This window comes from Camellia sinensis, chromosome 5 (assembly GCF_055761805.1).
Source record: "Camellia sinensis isolate YWXY chromosome 5, ASM5576180v1, whole genome shotgun sequence".
Classification (NCBI taxonomy): domain Eukaryota; kingdom Viridiplantae; phylum Streptophyta; class Magnoliopsida; order Ericales; family Theaceae; genus Camellia; species Camellia sinensis.
The window spans coordinates 53,982,009-53,997,172 of record NC_138965.1 but is presented as its reverse complement, the minus strand read 5'-3'; the positions used below and the strand labels follow the sequence as shown (position 1 = coordinate 53,997,172).

At 36.6% G+C, this 15,164-nt stretch overlaps 1 protein-coding gene across 1 annotated transcript; it reads right to left on the bottom strand.

The window, feature by feature from the left end:
- Nucleotides 1-6,763: 6,763 nt before the first annotated feature.
- LOC145791408 (uncharacterized) lies at nt 6,764-9,708 on the bottom strand. The gene is made up of 5 exons (XM_082871764.1): nt 9,154-9,708; nt 7,448-9,006; nt 7,059-7,364; nt 6,862-6,955; nt 6,764-6,772 (listed from the first exon to the last, which is right to left on the bottom strand). Exons 1-5 carry the CDS (start codon nt 9,706-9,708, stop codon nt 6,764-6,766), a joined length of 2,523 nt encoding a protein of 840 aa, XP_082727890.1.
- Nucleotides 9,709-15,164: the final 5,456 nt, after the last annotated feature.

Below are 15,164 nucleotides of genomic sequence, written 5' to 3'. Positions count from 1 at the left end.
ATCTCTCCTCCCGATCTCTTTGCCGCTCCTCTTTCTCCTTCAATAGCTCCTCCCGATCTCTTTGCTGCTCCTCTTTCTCCTTCAGCAACTCCTCGTGATCACTTTGACGCTGCTCACGAAGAACCTCCAGTTCCGCTCTCATTAACTCCATATGTTTATCACGTGCTCGTGCCGCACTAGAAGCTGTGGAAGAGGGTTGTGGGCCTACCCCACATCCACGCAAGTAATTTTTTTTTCCCCGAGCACTTGCCTTGATATTTCTTCGTGGGTCAATGGCAACCCCGCAACGGTGGCTGTCACTTGTAGATTCACCATATCATCTTGTAATGCCAACAAAACAATAAAGTCAAGATGGGAGAAGGAATTTAAAAAAACTTTATTAATTGATATGCATCACACTTGGTTTCAACATTCAATACTCACATGTAGCTCACCACATTTGGGGTCAATCCTATCTCCCGTCTTCTTAGACTTGTGTGCTTTCTTATAAAATTCGGGGAAATCTATATCCCCATCCTCATTTGCCTGTTATGTTCGGGAAAAATCCAATGACGAATTAGTACATGGTAATATTCACAATCAAGAAGAATTAATCATCCATTACATGTCTAAATTAACTTCTCATCATTAGCGACATTGCTATAGGAAATGATCGCGATCCACTTGTATGATTATAGGGGAGCATACCCCTATTTGCTTTACCAACCGTAGACCGTTTCTACAAAAATATTAAAAAAAAGAAGAAAAGAACATGCTTTACTAAGTTTCAGTGAAGAAGTTCTACATCTATTAGTCAAGAAGTTTTACATATTAACACATCAATTAATTTCAATAATGGGCTTTCTAATTTATTTGTTACCAGGTGAGATTCGTCTTTCCAAGCAACATCAATCAAATATTTCCAGTCCTCCAAGCTTACTCCACTAGGCGGACGACTATAGGGGTCATCAACACCCTTTTCTCAAGTTCGAGGAACTTTTGCTTTAGATTGTACCTCCAATCCTTGTATAGCAAATATGCATTCCTATCGAGGATCTGTTGAGCTTGTTCATCATTATCAAAATCATCGCCGATAACAAACTTGTCCTACAAACATAGATACAGAATTAGTTGAACAATTAATTTAACCAATTACAAATTATATAATAAAGACATTATGGCAAGATGAATCTCATACTAGCACCGCTTGGATGACCGCATCTTTGGTACTTTGATCAATTTTTATCCATGACTTCACGCTCTGAGGAGGGCACAACCGTCTAATTTGAAGGCCCAACTCATTCGTCGCTGGGGTTGCATTCCCTCCTGTGATTGCGTTCAACACCCGATTGACGTAGACATGTAATTTCTCCCCCTTTTTCCTAGCAATTTTTTTCTGCACGCCTTTGCCTAATGTAGGTCCTCGAACACGAGTTGACCTCGTTTGCCCTAGTACAAAAGGGGAACGTAGTCATCATTATCAAACATTGCTAATGGAGTACAAAAAGGAAATGCTGCATGTAAAGTCCTGTCACTTTTTTTGCTGCCTACTGTTGCTGCCAGCTACTGTTTGCCTGCATAAAATCGGACGTAAATTATGACTACTGTTGCTGCCAGCTACTGTTTGGCTGCATACAATCTTGGAAAATTATGCGACAACTTGGATAAAGTCTTGGTAAATTATGCATAAAGTCTTCGTAAATTGTTATGCCTACTGTTGCTACCAACTTGGAAGGTTGTGTACCTAATATTTTATTTCTTGTGTAAGTGTCCTTGTTATGTGTATATTAATGTTTAGTTTTTTTTTCCTTTGTTTTTATTTGCCTTTATGGGGTTTTCATTGCCTTACTTGATGACTTATGCACCCCCCCCCCCCAAAAAAAAAAACCAAAATTTTTTTAAACAACTAAATAGTATGCTCTTACCCACTCCACCTGGCTGCGTCTCCTCCACCACAGTTTGTGTATCATCTGGTGGTTGCGTCTCATCAAACAACATCATCGGGGTGCCACTCTCCTGTGGACATGCTTCAGATGTTGATAGTACATTGTCACTTGTTGCTCTCTTCCGTCGGCCTGTCTTGACTCCCGGAACCATTGTACCTACATTACGTAACAAACGTACATGAGTAATAAACATCGCATAAATTAGTAGTGTAATTGCTGCAATAATGACACAACACTGTCTACTCAATAATAAAATGCTCGTTAAGCAATGGTAAACTAAGAGAACATGATGGTGATACACATTACTAAATTTGCGAATCATGACTCCCTGCTGGCATTACAAAAATTATCAGCACAACAATTTCTCCTTTGTTTAAGATGTATTTTATACCTTCAAATCATTGATATGGTCTCAAAAGTAGTGTTTACCCTTAAACATGTGATACCCATATGACGTGGTATTTTTAAAATATGAAATACTATATATATGATTTATTATTAATAGTTTCCTATTTACATAAAGTTCTAATATAATATAGCCAATAATGAACATTCCCATATCAATTAATCTAGCAATGTCCTTCCTACCCAAACCCATTTATTAAATTAAAATTAATTTTTTTTTTATTCTGAAATTTTTAAAAATAGATTTGTAATTATTTTTATTAGGTTCCCATAGCTATACATGTAACTTTTTTTTTTGTATATTTGCTTATTGTTTAAAAATAATTTTATTAACTAATCAATTACATAAGTTAATAAATATATATTTTTTACTATCTTATAATTTCATATCAGTGGAAATCTCAAGGAACAAAATAATATCAACTCAATCGGAGAGAAAGGATATTATGTCAAGTTACCCGAGGAAGCTGCCCGGCAAGAACACCGAAAAAGCCTGTTGTCCTTACCACCGTAAACAGAAAAGATGCCTGCATGATGGAATGAAATCAAATTCATGGAGAATATAATATTTACGAATTATGATGGTTTACATCTTGCAAAAATAAGAAAAGAAAATCAAATGGAAGGCACAGGTGTCATCACATTCTACTCTTCATTCCCCAAAAATACAGAATGAAATTTATGCAATGGAATGTATGCTCTTTTATTGTTACAGGTTAAACAAAACATTTAGTGTAGGGCAACTTACAACATTTCTAACACTTGGGATTGCAAGGTTCTCCTTGTTTTTAATTCCAAGAGTAGCACCTTCCCAAAACTTCACACTTGTTATGGACACTGACCATACGACGTGATACATATGGTTGAGAACTCCATTTGTTTGCCCAACCAACTTCACAGCATCACTACCTGAAGCTTCCAATAAACAGGAACAATTTGCTGTTCAGCCATAATGTTTCAGAGCTTTTGACTATTATTTTCTGATAAGAAAAATTTATAGTAACACAAAAGTGAGCCACCTAGAGGGGAAGAACATTATACACTCAACAGTGTTTACCCTATAGGATATACATCAAATGGCATGCACAAATCATGAATTCATGGCAACTTAGTAACGGCAGTGCCAGATTTGCTACACAGCCCCTAGTAACAGTTGAGTAAAATTAATCATGAATTCATGGCAACTTACTTCTTTTACTTTTGTAAAGAGACTAAACTCACATTTTTGCCAGTTCTTCTTCAACAATGAAACCAGAAAATTAACACTCAATTGCACAGTTGGAAAACAGCAACTCCCATGCAGAGAACCTTCTTCAGTTGGAATTTGACTGTCGCTTTAGTCTCATTAACTTTAGACTTGACAGGTTCTTGATGTGTGACAAGGGTAGGAAACTTCCCTGCATTGGAAGAAATGGAACTCGTCAGATACGAGGAATGGTAACTAACAAACTGAGACATAATAAGGAAGAACGAAAAAAAAAAAAAATTCCAGTTTATATATCAGCAGCCCAAGTAAAGAAACAAATCTTCTTTATAAATTATGTAACTTCATTCTAAAGAAACACATAAATACAACATTCCATAAATCACATCCCAAAACATGCAACTATACAATCACAATACACCCCAAAATCAGGTCATACACCTTTCATTGAGCCTGAATCTGCTCCAGCAGCATTCATAGAGTGTTGTCTTCCTAGTTTTTTTAATGGTTTGTGATCATGTCAAATACGAACAAAAGCAAGAACAAACATGAGCAACATACTCCCCTTACAAATGATCTCATCCAGCATATTGGTTTAAAGTGGGTAATGGGCAGAACACTTTTCTTTGTCTTCATAATTGGCATCCTCTTGGTCCTTTGAAGGAAAGATTTGCAGATAGAGTTATTTATGATGTAGGCTCTCTAGCTTAGGCTAAGGTTGCTTCCATTATAGATGATGGGAGATGGAGATGGCCTGTGTGCCAGACCTGGGAATTAGATGACATTAAGGCTAATGTTCAGGGTAACCCAACTAATATGGAGGATAAAGCTATTTGGCTGGCATTCTCTGATGGGTGCTTCTCTATTCAATCTGCTTCGAATTTGTGGAGAACCCAGCACCCTAAGGTGCAGTGGGAGCCCTTCTTTGGCTCAAGTAATCACTTTCCCAGCCACCATAGCAAATCCTCAAACATGGAGAGTTCAACTAAAATCAAAGCAAAAGTGGGTATGCTCCCACGCTACCAATAAGGGTTCGATTCCCCTCCTGTTTACCTGGTTCAGACTTGGCGGTGGCCTACACCTAGCACAAATTCTCAGTCATTAGCCTTGAAATTTATATTAAGTTGTGACTGCAGCCCCGCGCAATTTTGGGACACATAAATCTAATTATCATCCTGGAGAGAAGCATCTGCTGCTAGAGATACTAGAGCAGAGACTACTACTCAAAATAAACAGAGGGCTGCAGTAGGACCTTCCACAACTTAAAGCATAGGTCAAATGCATATTTGAACATAGAACAAAATCCTATCTAAATGTAACCATAACCTACCATAAAAATCTTGCCAGACAAAGCTGGCAGACACAATAATGCAGCTGAATAGGGGATCCATAAAGACCACAGAAATACCATCGCAGTTAATACAACTTGACACACAGATCGTGATAAGGCAAGAGTAAGTAACTCGACAAACGGCTGCAACATGAAGACGACGACATGACTGACTTTCAGACACCCATACTGAGCAATTGCTGGACTGGACGACAACTCTGGACCTTCCCAACTGAGAGTGATAGCTGCAGCCGTGAGAGTTTATGTGCATGTGATGTTCTGAACTGTATTAGAGCACCACACATAATTATGCAGCACCATTCACAGACCACTGGTTCTTGACATGAAGGCTGCATTTTCAGCTTTATGTACAGTTCTGGTTTCCTGAGCTATCCTTTGAAGGCTTGTTGACTAGAGCACCACACAGAATTTTACATAATAGTAATAACAATAATTATTATTATACTAATATCTAAGGGAAAACCACTCTCTCACTATTTGCATATGATGTCAGTAGATCCTCACACTTAAACCATTTCATTAGAAAATTCATAGATGGGAACAAATGTGATGTTTGCAAAAACACATTTAGTACTTGGTGGGCAACTTAAAAGAAATGGAAGTTTGTAACCCTGCAAACGCAATTATCACAGATTAAACAAGCATGAAGCAATTAGTCTTAAGAACACATGATTCAATATAACTTGTGATTTACCATTGAGATAGTATATGGTTCATAATTTCCATTATGGCTAGTATGTAGTAACAATATAAAGAACTTACATTCTATATAAGGGACCTAGCACCTAAGCATATCAGTGAAGCATGAAGCAGCCAAAGTGGACAAAAACAGTGGCGAACTGTCAAACTCAGCAAACAGAAACAGAGCAGATGTGCAAATCAGCACAGATTGTGGGAAAAGCAGCCAAACAGCACAGGTGTCCGACTGTAAAAACTGAACTGAGTATGAATTTGATTCTCATCTTGCTCTAACAGTTCATACAAAGTGTAGAGGAAATAAAAATTAGAAGGTTCAAATTACATGAAATTCAAGAGTAGGCATGAAATTCAAATTACAATTTCTTCAATATTCTTAATTGCCCTCATGACATCAACAAAACAAGCCAAACAAAGAAACAAACGGAGTTAAAATTCTAGGTCCGTATCTACATCAAAATCACTTTCCATCTCATGTTCTTCGTCATCACCCGAGATTGTTAGGTCATCGTCGTCATCGCAGATGAAATCATTGTCCATAACACCCTCCGGTCGTACACGTTTATTGGACTGAGAAACTTCCATTGAAATAATTTGCGGTTCAATGTCATCCCGACGTAAAACAACAACATCATCAATAGGCTCAGTTGGTACAACAGTACTATTTTCATCATCTTGCAACACTTCATCAAATTCTGGCACATCCAACTCTGGCACATCCCAAATTCGTCGATGTTGAAACTTTTCTACGACTCGCCAATTCGGCCCTAACTTCGTATCAGGAACGTAGAAAACTTGTTGAACTTGGCCTGGGAATACAAAGGAGTCATCTTTATACCATCGACTTCTTACATCAACAGTTGTCACATGTGGTTCGACACGCAAAGTTCGAGTACTACCGGTGTTATACCATTCACATTGGAACAAAACAACCCGGTGTCCAAACAAATATGTTAGTTCCCACACTTTACAAAGGTAGCCGTAGAACTTGATCAATTGGCCTTGGTGGTCGCCTTCCACTACCAACCCACTATTTTGACATTTATGACGGTTATCACGGTCGATAGTATGGAATCGGACGCCATTACAAATGCATCCCGAATATGTATTGACTAAGGCATTAGGTCCATTGGCTAATGCCCACATCTCATCGGTTGCTTCGGGTGAGTTTTCATTTCGCAACTAGTTCATCTACAGAAGAAAGTATGTCATGTCAATTCAAAGTTAGAATAATTCAACGTTAGCTCCACACTTTACAGTAACACAGTACATAATCTTACGCGAGCTTTGAACCATTTAGGAAATTCTTTGCATTGTCGCGTTGCAATGTTGCATGAACTTCCATATTTTTGTTGCAACACGAGCTTGTGTTCCCTAGTTAATACGAAGTACGTCATAAGTAATTGGAATAATGAAGACTTTAAAAAATAAAAACCATGTAGGAAATGTATGTTGCATATATGATGAAGAAGCATACTCTAGATATTCATCTACTTCCAAACTATTGTGTAGGACAAACCAATGAGCCAATTCGCGGTCAGCTACGGACACATCAACTGCCCTGGGGAGTTGACCAAAAGGATGAAGATTTTGAGTGAAGATCGCCAACCCCGGGCCATTGGCACCCCCATCATAGTTCCTTTCTTCCCGGTTAAACACTGTTTCAACTCCATGCAAATACATTGAACAAAACATCGTACACTCTTTGGATATGTAGGCCTCCGCAATGGATCCTTCTGGACGAGCTTTATTGCCCACAAATCCTTTAAGAAGTCCAAGCATCCTACACGTAAACATCGGCGTGATCGTCAGTATGTTCATATTGAACTATAATTACAAGAAAAAATTCCTGACTCGTTGTTATACCTCTCAATAGGATACATCCATCGATATTGGACAGGCCCTCCAAGCCTAGCCTCGTAAGGCAAATGAATTGCCAAGTGGACCATCACATCAAAAAAAGCTGGAGGAAAAATCTTTTCAAGCTTACAAAGTATAAGTACGATTTGTTCTTGCAATTTCTCCAAATCAGTCACCCTCAATGTCTTCGAGCACAACTGTTTAAAAAAAGTTCCAAACTCAAACAATGTGGTCCCAATCTCGATAGGAAGGTATCCTTGCATCCCAGTGGGAAGAAGTCGTTGTAGAAGGACATGACAGTCATGACTCTTGAGGCCAACTAACTTACAACCATTCGCGGTGACACAATTGGATACATTTGCCGCATAGCCATCAGGAAACTTAATTGATTTCAAGAAATTAGAAAACCCTATTCGTTCTGCCGGGGACAATGTGTACGATGCCTGAGGCTTTAGGAAAGAGCCATTCGCATGCCTTATCAAGTGTAAGTCCTTTCGTATTCGCATGTCCTCTAGATCCAAACGTGCTTTGTCGGTGTCCTTGTTCTTGCTATCAATGCTCAATAGTGTCCCAAGCAGATTGTCACATATATTCTTCTCTATGTGCATGACATCAAGGTTATGTCGAAGCTTAAGTGTTTTCCAATAGGGTAGGTCAAAAAGAATGCTTCTTTTTGTCCAGTTCGGAGTTGGATTTTCAGTCCATTGTCTTTTTTGGTTGGTTGGATGCTTTCCATATGGCCTGTACGTGCCCAAATTAACTTGCTCCAGTATTTGTTCTCCCGATAACTCGACAAGTTTGGACCGATTCTCAATGTCACCGTTGAATAGCTTACTTCTACGCCAATTATGGTTCTCAGGTAAGTACCGCTGAGCACCCATAAACCCTATCTTATTGCGCAAACGCTGAGATGATGCATCCACGTTACAATTAGGGCAGGCCAAGTAACCTTTTGTACTCCAACCAGACAACGAACCATATGCAGGGAAATCATTGATGGTCCACATGACTGCTGCATGCATTGTAAATATTTGGCCGGTAGAGGCATCATATGTTTCCACACCATGCTCCCACAGGTTAGTTAACTCTTCTACTAATGGTTGCAAGTAAACATCGATGTCCCTTCCAGGTGCGGATCGTCCGGGAATAAGCAATGACATCATGAGAAATGGATCTTTCATACACTTCCATGGGGGTAGATTGTAAGGCATTAAGACTACGGGCGACATGCTGTACGAGGTACTCATATGTCCGAATGGATTGAAACCATCCGTCGCAAGCCCTAGCCGTACATTCCGAGGATCCGCAGAGAACGTAGGATGCAACCTATCAAAGTCCTTCCATGCCTCACCATCAGCTGGATGTCGCAATACTCCATCATCCACACGCTTATCTTTGTGCCATCTCATATCTGCAGCTGTTTTTTTCGACATGTAAAATCTCTTCAACCTCGGTGTCAAAGGAAAGTACCTCAGTATTTTCTGTGGAATTTTTTTACCCGTCTTGTCGTTCAACTTGTATCTAGACTCCGTACGTGTAGAGCAATTCTCCAATGTGGCGTTGTCCTTCCAAAATAAAGTACAATCATTCTTGCATGCATGAATGGGCTCATATCCCAAACCCAACTCACGTAAGAACTTTTTCGCTTCATAAAGGGTCCATGGAACATTTTCATGACACTTTGGGAGAATGTCTTTGAAAACTTGCATAACCATATCGAAAGATTTGTTGCTCCATTTATTGTACACCTTCACGTGAAGCATCTTAATTACAAAGGACAAGATGGAAAACTTTTCACACTCTGGATATACTTGACGTTGAGCATCATCGAACAACTTCATGAACTTAAACAAATTGTGCCTCTCCGAACTAGTACGTTCTCCGTCGATGTGATCATCCATGAGACCACTCATGTAAATCTCTTGTAACATGGTTGGAAGTTCATCCACATTTTCGTGATTGGTTGTCATTCCAGCTCGGTCGGTTTGAGTATCATCGTTTCGCATAGTAGGATGACCACGAAATAGGGGGACACGTTCCCCGTGGTGGACCCAAGTGCGATAAGAACATGCGATTCCTCTTCGAAGCAAGTGCAACCGTACAACATGTCGAGGTAATTTCGTGCCGTTCAAGCAATCAACACAAGGACAACGGATTTCATTCTGCGGCCCTAAATTCTTTGTAGCGAACTCCAAAAATGACTGAACACCTTGTACATACTCTTTGCTTTTTAGCCTATCTGTTATCATCATCCAACTCTTGTCCATTCTTGGAACAGTACACATCAAGCGAAAATGAACCTGGGAATCGACAGGGAATTGGAAAAATACTCTGTAATGGAAGAGAGCTTAAGTAAGTTTAGGGGCTCGATTAGCATTGCTTTTTGAAGTGAAGAAAATAGTAATAACAGATCGGTCTCATGGATGATCATAAGAAATCATTAATCTTTTTCAAATTTTCTGCTCACTTTAGCTTTTTCAAATCTGTGGCTCCTTTTCTCTAGAAGCTTGTAAAATGTAACCTTTTATCCCTTTCAGACAAACCAAATGTACACAACTTTAATCTGAACCATCAAGATTTTTCTTTAAAGAAACAATAATGCACTAATGTCAAGTACATTTGAGGTGTATCTTGCTAATAGAAGGCTTGAACCCTTGATACATTTAGATAGGAACACCAACAATGGCCACTGTCACTCTCTTCTCATTATAAAATGGGTTTATTTATTATGGCATAACTCATATTCTCAATTTAGATTGCCACAAAAAAATTACAAAAAGAGAAAAAACAACATATTTCATCAATCTCAGAAACACTTTGTCTTTAACTTTGAAAACTCTTTCTCACATTTTTTCAAAACATTTTCACTTTGATTTTGATATTAAACAATATCTCAATAACTAGAGTTTAGCATTTTTCACTCTAATTTTGACATTAAACAATATCACAAGAGCACTCAAGAACTAGAGATGGCCCAAGCCTATTAAGGGCCTAGACAAATGAAATGTAGTTAGAATATGGTTTGGTGCCTTACATTGGCCATTGCCATTCTATTATTGTTCCCATTCTATAGTAAGATAGTGCAACTTCTTGTGCAACTTAGATTGTGAAGTTAGGTGCTTCCAGAATCAACGGTATGGTTGAAAGGGTACAGATATCTCGGGAGATTGGAGAGATTATTTTTCATCTGTTTTCAACAAATTATGAGTGAAAGGACGACCATGTTCTGTAATCGTCATATTGACCAGATTATCGTCTGTTGTTTCTATGGAGTTCCAAAGGTTTGCAGTGCAAAAATGTGAGAGAAATTAGGATATTGAGTAATCACACTTTGTAATCCTAATTTCTTATGTGATGGCCACATATTTCTGAACTAAAGTTGACTTTTAAAGAAATTATTTTCAACTATAGAAATGCACGACAGTGTAAACCTCAAGTTTTTTGTAGTGTGTTTCTTGATTGGTCATCAACACGCCGTGATGGGGTATGTGTTCATAATGTATATGTTTCTCCGTTGCGGTCATCAAAGGTAGTTCTATATTTTTTGAACTATCTTTGTCTTACTCTTCTTGAAATGTGTAGAGAGAAGTACTGAAATATCTGAGTTTTAAGTCAGACAATAATCTAAGGGTCATGAAGAGTATAGACTACAAAAACAAACGAATGTGGATGTGTCTAATTGTTTTAAAAGGAGAATGCAGATAGTTTATAATTTTAAACTTGCAATTCTTTAAGGTCCAAGAAATATATATTGAATTGAGGTGTTTCAAACAACAACTACCTAACCCAATGTAGATGCGGAGCTGAAGTATATCACTTGTCTTTCGTCTCTTGAATAAAGTGGTCAGGGGCTTATTCTGAAGTGTTTTGGTGGATAGGAATTGGGATAGATGATCTCATACTATGATCATCAGGCTTATTCTCAACTGATTTGGTGGTTACGATTCGAGTTAGAGGAGAGCAAGGTTGAATTTGGTTTGGTTTTGAAGTAAACTAACATCGAATTATTAGCTATGGTTTTATGAAATTTGGAAGCAAACTGAATCTTGAAAATATTGAAAGTTTTCAACCAAACTATGAAAATGGGATTCATTTCAATTTGGAACTACGATTTCTATAAATATATTTACATAAATGGAACTAAATTTCAAATAAAAATCATAACTATAAAATCATGGACCTAACTGTCAAGAATTAGGATTGAATCGAACCGATTTGTGATTTTTAAAAAAAAACAATTTCTTTTACTTAATTCGAATTTGAGTCACACCATCGGAACGTTTGAAACATTTTCGATACAAAAAACAGAGGCACATTTATAATGATAAGAGTAAATCAGGAAAAGCATCCAAAATCAACAAGTGTGTTCAAAAAACAGAGGCACATTTTGAACATTTTCGATACAAAAAACAGAGGCACATTTATAACGATAAGAGTAAATCAGGAAAAGCATCCAAAATCAACAAGTGTGTTCAAAAAACAAAGGCACATTTCGAACATTTGGGAACCGATTTGGAACATTTCTCCAAAACAGAGGCACATTTAAACGATACAAAAATAATCCAAATCCAAAATCCAAATGGACAATCCGCAATGTCAACCACACCCATTCACGAAGTCAGGAAAAGCCTAAAAATTTGTGTACGAAATAAATGGAAAATGAAACGACAAAAACATGTCAAACCCTAAAATTAATCGACAACCAGATAGAACCAGATCGACTGAGAGGGAGAGAGACGACAGAAACATACCTACGATGGTGATGATCGCCGACTTGCAGTGGTGCTGGTGCCGAGCGCCGGTGGCCTGCGATGGTGATGATCGCAGGTGGTGAGCGACGGGTTTGGTAGGGACGGGTTTGGTATGTTGATGTCGGTGTGTGAGAGGGAGACAAAAGAGAACAAAAGACTGTGTGTGCAATATATATGTACTGGGTGCGAAAATTATTTATTTTCCCTCTAAAAAAAAATTCGAACATTTGGCGACTACACAACAATTTGTCGCCAAAATTGATGTTTGGCGACAAAAAATTCGTCGGCAATACTGAATATACAACGACTAACCCATATTTGGTCGTCATAAAGTAATCACAAAAATACCATTTTTTTGGCAACAAAAATTTTTAGTCGCCAAATTAAACCATATGGCAACAAAATGAAATATTGGTAGCCTAAGCGGGTAACAACAGCGACTAAATGGAAATTTGGTCGCCAATGATACTATATGGCGACGAAAACACTTTAGTCGCTAAAAGGTTTCACTCAATGCCGACCGAAGCCGATATTTAGTCGATGAATGCGGTGTTTTTGGCGACTAAAATTGGTTTGGTCGCCAATTGTAGTCGCCAAACATGCATTTCCTTGTAGTGTAATTAGGTGTGTAGAAATAGAATTTCAGCCTACTCTAAAAAATGGTATGTGTGATACATTTTCCGTTAATTTGAATGAAAAACTAGTAGTAAAGTTTTAGTCCAAAACTATTTGAGGGTTTTTTGATCACGAGGGGGTAAAATGAAATCAATCCTTTATAATAATAGATAGATCATCCAAGAAACCATTTTTAGGCTTTGTTGCTCTTCAATCAATTTTTTGATAAATATTTATTTGTAATAGAGATATTTGTTATTTTGTATCTTATTAAATCTTAATTTGTACTTTCTTATACAATAGATTCTTTTATTATAGTTTTATCTTTGTTTTTGGTTCTTTCTAGATTAGTTGTACAACTAGATCCGATAAGAAAATCACTTTTTGATTTTTGTCTAGTTTATATTAGATGCACCAATTTTAAATTAAATTTTGAGTTTTTTTTATTTGAAAATTTGCCAATAATTCATTTTTTAGGCCATGATAATTGTTTCCATTAACTTTTCTAGCTTGAAATTTTTTAGTATAAATATTCGTTTTTTCAAATAACTCCACTTCAGGTACAAATTTATTAATATTGTATTTGGTTAGAGGATTTGGAAAGGAAAAGGAAAAATGTAAAAGGTATGTGAAATTAGATGAAATGTGTGTATATTTTATTTACATTTCACCTTCATTTTCTATTTTCCTTTCCAAATCATTTCCTAAATTCCCTAACCAAACACAGCATAGGAGAATTAATTGTATTAACCGCTTTATACATGACCTATAGTTTATAGCAATAATTTTGCTTTCGGCATCAAGGTGTAGATCATTTTGACTTGTTCTATGACTTCGGCATCCCGGAGTGTTTTTCAATGATAAAATGGTGACATTTCTAATACAACGATGCTCTTAGAACTCCAATGGACTTTGTATATTATTTTTTCAAAACAAACTTGAGTTTTTAAAATAATTTTCGGCTTTACCTAAAATAATATTTTCAAAATGTTTTCAAAATTATAAATGAGGTGGCTATTGATGCATATTGTTTATATCAAGTCTCCGCTAAAATGGATTGAAATTCGCAACTCTTCCAAAATCCTAAAAAATGGAGGCCTTTCTTGAAGTTTTGAGCATACACAGTGTGCCTTGAGAGCCTCAAGACCTGAGGAAAATACCTAGGTCATTTATTTTGTAAATTTCTCTCATATTCTTTGATTTAATTATCAAACCACCGGTTAGTTTCCGTAATGTCGCCGGCCAGTCCAACTTTTTTCTCTCTCATAGGATCAAATCATCCTCAGAGGTCTAAAACAAAATCCTCGTCACACATTATTAATGTGTAAAGAAATTTATTTCCATACAATATTATCGCATTATTAATGTGTAAAGAAATTTATTTCCATACAATATTATCACATTATTCTTGTAAAATTTTTTATATAAATTTTATATATTAATAGAGTTTTCTATTAACTATTTGAGGAATATGAACTTACTTTTTAAAGAAATGTCATTCATTGATGCTGTGTTTGGTTGGGAGATTTGAGGAGGAAATAGAAAAGGTAGGTGAAATGTGAATAAAACAGGCTTATATTTCACATAGTTTCACACACCTTTTCTCTTTCATTTTCTAAATTTCTCCCAAAATTTTCCAACCAAACACAGCATAAGGGGACAAATTTTTTTTTTTTGTAACAACGTGGCAAAGACGCATCGGACTGCACCTAGTAATCAATCAGTCCAACCTAGCTAATATACATTATATTAGCTATATATAATATGTACCCACTAATAATATGTATATTAGAAGGTTGAGATCTTTGAAACATCTTAATATTAAGATAAATTATAATTATGTTCCTTGAGATTGGATTAAAATATGAATTATTTTTGTGATTTTAAAAATTACATTCTACCTCCCGAGACTTCTAATTTCATAATAAATCGTCCATTTTATTAATAAATTATCAAATCAATTAACAGTTTTTAATAATATTAGAAATATGATTCAATTAATAATTTAGGTAATTTTATTATTTTATAAGAGAACAATTATGAATTTCATTTTCGTAGTTAATTCTGCTAAATAAAAAATTCTACCAAGAGAATATTTGTAATTTTTCAAATCACAGAAAATAATTTGTATTTCAAACAAATCTCAAAAGACGTATTTATAATTTATCCTAATATTAATTATGATTTGTAGACCCCGTGAAAATGGGGATATAGTAATAAAGAAAATGAAATTAAATGAAAAGATAGTAGAAAAAACAGAAAGGAAGCGTGCAATTGAATCAAGTAAATTAATCTCAAACCTTCCTCAAAGTCGCCGTCTCTCATGCACATGCGCAATGCTCCAGCTATGGCGATTG